Source organism: Gavialis gangeticus, unplaced genomic scaffold (assembly GCF_001723915.1).
Source record: "Gavialis gangeticus isolate Ggan-Ray unplaced genomic scaffold, GavGan_comp1, whole genome shotgun sequence".
NCBI classification, from domain to species: domain Eukaryota; kingdom Metazoa; phylum Chordata; order Crocodylia; family Gavialidae; genus Gavialis; species Gavialis gangeticus.
In genome coordinates, this window is record NW_017728994.1 from 29,183,134 (window position 1) to 29,189,191 (window position 6,058).

At 58.1% G+C, this 6,058-nt stretch overlaps 1 protein-coding gene across 1 annotated transcript in view; it reads left to right on the forward strand.

The window, feature by feature from the left end:
- Positions 1-34: 34 nt before the first annotated feature.
- NFKB2 (nuclear factor kappa B subunit 2) overlaps positions 35-6,058 on the forward strand; it is a 16,305-nt gene continuing 10,281 nt past the window's right edge. Inside the window, exons 1-12 of the mRNA XM_019502504.1 lie at positions 35-131; positions 554-594; positions 1,122-1,220; positions 1,464-1,615; positions 2,596-2,702; positions 3,003-3,161; positions 3,796-3,900; positions 4,248-4,333; positions 4,523-4,661; positions 4,825-4,944; positions 5,086-5,271; positions 5,624-5,765. Of these exons, the coding sequence (XP_019358049.1) occupies positions 98-131; positions 554-594; positions 1,122-1,220; positions 1,464-1,615; positions 2,596-2,702; positions 3,003-3,161; positions 3,796-3,900; positions 4,248-4,333; positions 4,523-4,661; positions 4,825-4,944; positions 5,086-5,271; positions 5,624-5,765 (1,370 nt within the window). The 5' untranslated portion in view covers positions 35-97. The remainder of the gene's footprint in view (positions 132-553; positions 595-1,121; positions 1,221-1,463; positions 1,616-2,595; positions 2,703-3,002; positions 3,162-3,795; positions 3,901-4,247; positions 4,334-4,522; positions 4,662-4,824; positions 4,945-5,085; positions 5,272-5,623; positions 5,766-6,058) is intronic.

Sequence of the window (6,058 nt, forward strand, 5' to 3'; positions counted from 1 at the left end):
GGACGCGGGGCAGTCCCGGCCTCACGCCCTGCCCTGCCCTGCTCTCCCCTAGTGCCTGGACGGGATCGACTATGACGACTTCCAGTTCAGCTCCCACATGGTGGAGCACAAGGAGCCGCTGATGGAGACAGGTAAGGCAGGGGCAGGTCCAGCCTCCCTCCGTCCTGGCAGTGCCCTCGGGCCCGGTGGCTTGCCAAGGGGGCGGTGGACGCCTGCCCTGCCTGGCCCAGCTGGCTGGAGCATCCCAGGACACAGCACTGGCCTGTGATCCATCCCCAGGGGCTTCCCATCCCGCTCTGCCCCTCATTCAGGTGGGTGAGCAGGGCCATCCCCTTCCCGCTCAGCCCCTACTGCGAACTCCAGAAACGCTGTCCCACTGCCAAGGCTGCGGGGCCTTCTCTGGTCTGAAGTTCCCGTAGTGCCAGAGAGAACTGGCTGCAGCTCAGCGAGGGTGTCCTCGCCATGGCCTCCCACCCAGCGCTGCTGACCGGCACCACCAGGACGGGGGCAAATGCTCTTTCTCCCCTCAGTATCTTTCCTTTCTTCTCCCCAGCCGAAGGTCCGTATCTTCTCATCATTGAGCAGCCAAAACAGGTAAGGCCTTGGCAGCCCTGGTCTCTCTACACCAGTGATTTCCAAAGTTTTGTTTGCGGCCTGCTTAGTGGGTGGGATGTCGTGCTTGGGGCGTACACACCCGACTTACCTTGCTGACAAATGTGCTGGGTCAGCTCGCATAGCTGAGTGCCTCCAAAAAGCAATTGGAGAAGGGGAAACCGCAGGTTCAGTCAGAGCTTCCAGGCCCGTTATAAGGGAAGTCTTTTATCCTTAAGAGTGGCTTACAGGGCTACTGCTAAGATTTGTCAGTCAGCTGCTTCTGAAGGGTCAGTGGCGTTCTGTTGAGGACAGCCACCGTTTCGAGTCCCTGCGTGGGTCACACATTGGGAACCGCTGCTCTAGACAGTGGCGTTTCACCGTTCTCTGTGGTGCCTTCTGGTTGGGGAAGCTGGGGCTGAAGTAGCTGTGAACTCACTGCCTAGAGTGTAGGGTCCCTGTGCCCAGGCCCCTGGGTGGCAGGGCGCTCGGGCTCTGGTGGTGCGGTGACACGGGTTGTGGTTCTGCAGCGCGGGTTCCGGTTCCGATACGGCTGTGAAGGCCCTTCCCATGGTGGGCTGCCTGGAGCGTCTAGCGAGAAGGGACGCAAGACTTACCCCACAGTCAAGGTGAGCACCAGGCCCTGGAGGAGACGGTGCGGTTCTGCCCAGCCGTGGGGGTACTCCCTGCACCTTGTATGGCACACTGGGGGAGGGGGGGGAGCCTGTGTAGGGCATGTGTGTGCTTCACAGTGCTTAGGATGGGATTTGTTCCTGCCATGGGGAGACTGTAGACGGGGTCTGAGGCCAGAGCTTATGGGGTGGAGGTTGTCATGATTATGAACTTTCTGAGAGCTCCCCTTTGCCCTACAGATCTGCAACTATGTAGGCCTGGCACGGATTGAAGTGGACCTGGTGACCCACAGTGACCCCCCACGTGTGCATGCCCACAGCCTGGTGGGGAAGCAGTGCAATGAAGCTGGCAATTGCATTGTGACTGTAGGGCCCAAGGACATGACAGCACAGTATGTACTGCACTGCTGAGGGCTGGGGAAGGCTCCTGCAGGCCCCAGCTAGGGGGTGGCTATGCCGCAGTGGGGTGATGGGCTTGGGTAATGTCCCTTGTGCTTAGTGTAGGGAGCAAATGTGTTAGGCCTGTGCCCCTAGCCCAGCTGCACCCTTGTGCAGCCTCTCCTTCTGTTCACAGCTCAGCATCTTCAGCAATAGTATCAGGTCCTGGTCCCTGTGTTGGGGTGCTTCCTTCCTCTTGTTCCGTACCGCACAACCTCTACCCATTAGCTCCCACTGCTGCTCTCTAGCTGGCACCTTCCTTCAACCTTCATGAATGACTGGCTGTATCTGGGCTGCTTGGAAAGGTTTTACCTGACAATCCCTTGCATAAAGCTCCCTGCAAAGCCCTTTGCCCATGCTAGACAGCTGGGAGGCAGGTGTGCATGTTGCGTGAGCATATCTGGAAAGTCCCTTGAGACTGCTCACTTCTGGCAGAACCAGTTGGGTGTGCCAAAGAGCACTGGCTGAAGTCCTGAGACTGTGTTGTGGGCTCAGTTGTGGGGCAAGGCAGATGCTGTGTGTGGAGTACTCTGGACATGAGGCCTAGGGGCCTTTGCTCCTAGTAGCGTTCATCAAAATCCAGCCTGTGTTGTCAGCCCAGTCTGACTTGGATTCCCCAGGCTGGTGCCATTTCCTGAACCTCTCCAAGCTTGGTTCTGCCCTCCATGCTTGACCTTTTCCCAGCTTCCCCAATGGTCCTTTCTATCAAGGCCTTCTTAGGGAATGCATACATCAACTCTTTGCTCCTTAAGTGCCCCTCTTGCTGGCAGATTTAACCCCTTCTGCCAAGGGCCTCACCACCCTGCATTTGCTCATGCCTGTTTCAGTGACTGGCATCCCCTCCTGCATCCCTCTAGCTGCAGCTGTTGGGCAGGCTACTACCCCACCCCAGTGTCCTTGCTCACTGATCATCCCCTGGGCCCCTCTCCCCCAGGTTCAACAACCTCGGGGTGCTCCATGTGACCAAGAAGAACATGATGGAGATCATGAAGGAGAAGCTGAAGCAGCAGAAGTTGCGTAACAGAAATCAGCTGCTGACAGGTGAGGGGCCACAGAGAAGGGTGGCCAGCTGGACATAAAGCCAGGGAACAAATTGCAGGGAGTTGGGGGTGGGGGGCAAGGGACTGGCACTTGCTGCAAGGAGTGAAGTCAGGGGGCTCAAGGGTAGGCTGGAGCTGGGTTGCAGAGGGTCTGGGGACCTGGGGAGGGGCAGGCTCGTTGTACAGTCAGGGGGATAGAGGGAGTGGCACAATGCAGGATGGTGCAAGGGGCTCTGAGCTAGAGTCCTTTCCCAGTACTGGGCAGCCTGAAATCTTGGCCTCCCTTCCCTCCCCGGGGCAGATTCTGAGGTGCGAGAGATTGAGGTGGAGGCAAAGGAGCTAAAGAAGGTGATGGATCTGAGCATCGTGCGTCTCCGCTTCACCGCCTACCTCCGTGACAGCAGTGGGAACTTCACCCTGGCCCTGAACCCTGTCATCTCGGACCCAATTCATGACAGCAGTAAGTACTGGGCATGCCAAGACCCAGCTGCTCCAGGCACTGAAGCGGGTTTGCCCTGTGCTTGTGTATGTTCTTGGAAAGCCCTGGGCTGGGAGGTTGGCTGTGGGAGAAATGTTTGGATTTTCCCATCACTCAGAACTAACTCGGGGCTCTTACAGCTGCCCTCTTGCTATGCACCCAATCTTCAGGAAGAAACAGGTGTCCATGGCCTCCCACCTCATGAGGAGGAGCAAACCCAGTTGGCAGCCATGGTGGAGCACTTTCCCCGGGCATGTGGCTATTGGGCATGTCAGGAAGGGCACGTTGTTGGGCAAGGTGTTTCTCTTGGATTTGCTGATTCAGTGCCTTGGGGTTTTCCCTGTGGGGTGTTGTCAGTGGTTGGGCTGGGCTGCGACAGCAACCCGATGACTCCCTGCTTTGCTCCCTGCAGGGTTGCAGAGGAAGAACTACTTCCTTGTAAGAGATGTCTTGGGGAAGGAGGGTTGAAGCAGGACAGTGTGCAGCTAAAGCAGGACCCAGGGACTCTGGCAGGAGTCACGTGTGCCTCTCTAGAAGCTCTGTCATAGGTTGTGTCTGTGTACCTGACAGGGCAGCAGCTCCAAGTGTCAGCTCAAAATTATTTCCCTCTCTGCAGAGTCACCTGGGGCATCCAACCTGAAGATCTCACGGATGGATAAGACAGCTGGCTCAGTGCGGGGTGGGGATGAGGTCTACTTGCTGTGTGATAAAGTCCAGAAAGGTGAGGAACCTGCCTGAGGCCCCCTGGGCATCAGGAGGATGCTCTAAGGTTTAACAAAGAATCTGTCTTCTGGAGCCAGACAGGTTGGCAGGCCCATTTGGAACCTGGGGGAGGGGAGAAGACAGAAAAAAGAGCTGTGAGGAGCCTGGGGGGGAAGGGGGAACCAGGAAATGTCTGGTCTCTACCGAGGATGCAGAAGAGCTCTGAGGTGAGACCCTGTAGTGGAGGAGAGGCTGGAGCCCTGGGTAGGGCCCTCCTGCCCTGCAGGAGAGCTCTTGGTAGCTGGATGGTCTCTGAGCTGCTGCATTAAACCCTACCCCTGTCCCTCTTTTTTCCCCCCACCCCAGATGACATAGAGGTGCGATTCTATGAGGACGATGAGAACGGCTGGCAGGCTTTTGGCGACTTCTCCCCTACAGATGTGCATAAGCAGGTGAGGCAGGGGCTGCTTCCAGCAGTAAGGGGGCTACAGGGGTTGAGGGGGTCATAGGGGCCTCTTGCCCTTCCTGCCAGAGGATGGATGACTAGAGGGTACTGATGAATGTCTTGGGGGAGGAGGAGTGTGGGGGTGAGTAGGCAGGTGGCAGCAGTGCCTGACTCTGGGTCTTGTGTTGTCCTCCAGTATGCCATCGTCTTCCGCACGCCGCCCTACCACAAGCCCAAGATCGACCGTCCTGTCACTGTCTTCTTGCAGCTGAAGCGGAAGCGAGGGGGAGATGTGAGCGACTCCAAGCAGTTCACCTACTACCCAGTGGTGGAAGGCGAGTGCTGCTCAGTGCAGGGCAGGGGCATGGCTGGGCCTGAAGCTGCTGTGTCCCTGCCCTGATTGGGGGCAGAGGGAGTGCTGCAGCTGCCAGGGGAGGACTACCCTGGCAGGGTGGGACTGAGGCCTAGCTCTGACGCTCTGACTTGTCTTTCCTGCAGACAAGGAGGAGGTGGAGAGGAAGCGGAAAAAGGTGCTGCCTCAGTTCCCTCAGCACTTTGGTGGGGGCTCACACATGGGTGGACCCGGCGGAGGCACTGGTGGGTTTGGATCGGGTGGAGGTGAGTTCAGATTTTTTTCCCCACTGTGAGCCTCCCCTTGAGGGCTGGGTGCCCTGCCTGGCTGCAGCAGCAAAAGATGACCATGGCGGGTTCCCCGAGCTGTCACCTTAATCATGGCTCTCTTTCCCTCATGGCCTACAGGTGGGAATCTAAGCTACCCCTATGCCCCCGGGCTGGCTTACAACAGCATCTACTCATCAGGCCCCCACCCCATGGGCAGCTACCAGGGTGGGGTGCAGATGGCCAGAGCCAGCAAGATGGAGGAGGAAGGTGCTGAGAGGCAACTGCCAGCAGAGCAGAGTTACAGCCAGGCCCTGCAGTACCATGGTATGGCAGGGCTGGGGAGACCCTAGGGGTGCCAGGGAGGTGCTGATCCCAGGGTCTGAGGGATTAGTGCTGCACATGGGGTTTCATGCAGAGAGGGAGCATGGGACTGGAAAACAGCCCTGCATTGCCGCAGGCCCAGAAGGCAGAAAGAGTGAGGGTGGGATAGTCTGACCTCATGCTCAGGACATGAGCTGATGTTTTAGGAGCCCAGAAGAAACTGCTGCCTCCAGTTCTGGTGTGGCCAGATGGCTGTTCCCCACTTTACTGTGGTGGGGTGGAGAGCAGAGCATGTTGGTGGTGAGTCTGGGGGCCTGAGCTGTCTCTGGTGCTGACATCCTGCTTTGCTTCTCAGCCCAGCTGTGTAACATGCGGATACTGGCACTGACACAGCGCAATGCCCATGCCCTGCTGGACTACTCAGTCACTGCCGACCCGCGCATGCTGCTGGCTGTTCAGAGGCACCTGGCAGCCTCTCAGGATGAGAATGGAGACACGTGAGTTGAACAGAGAGGCTTGGGACTCCTAGGAGGCATCTGCTGTGCAGGGGTGGGGCCTGGAGGGCTCAGGTCCTAGGTCTGGGCTGTGCTAAGCATGTGCTCCTTTCTAGCCTCTGAGAGGGCTTTTTCCTGCACCCCAGAGGTTCCTCCGAAGGGATCAGTGGGTGTGCCCAGGTCCAGCCTCAGCTCCTTGTGCCAGTATGCGAATGCCTGCCTGCAGGGTTTGGGCCTGCCCCCACAAATGCTTCTCAATGCTCCAAGGCCTCTGTGGCCCATGAAGTCAAGGCTTG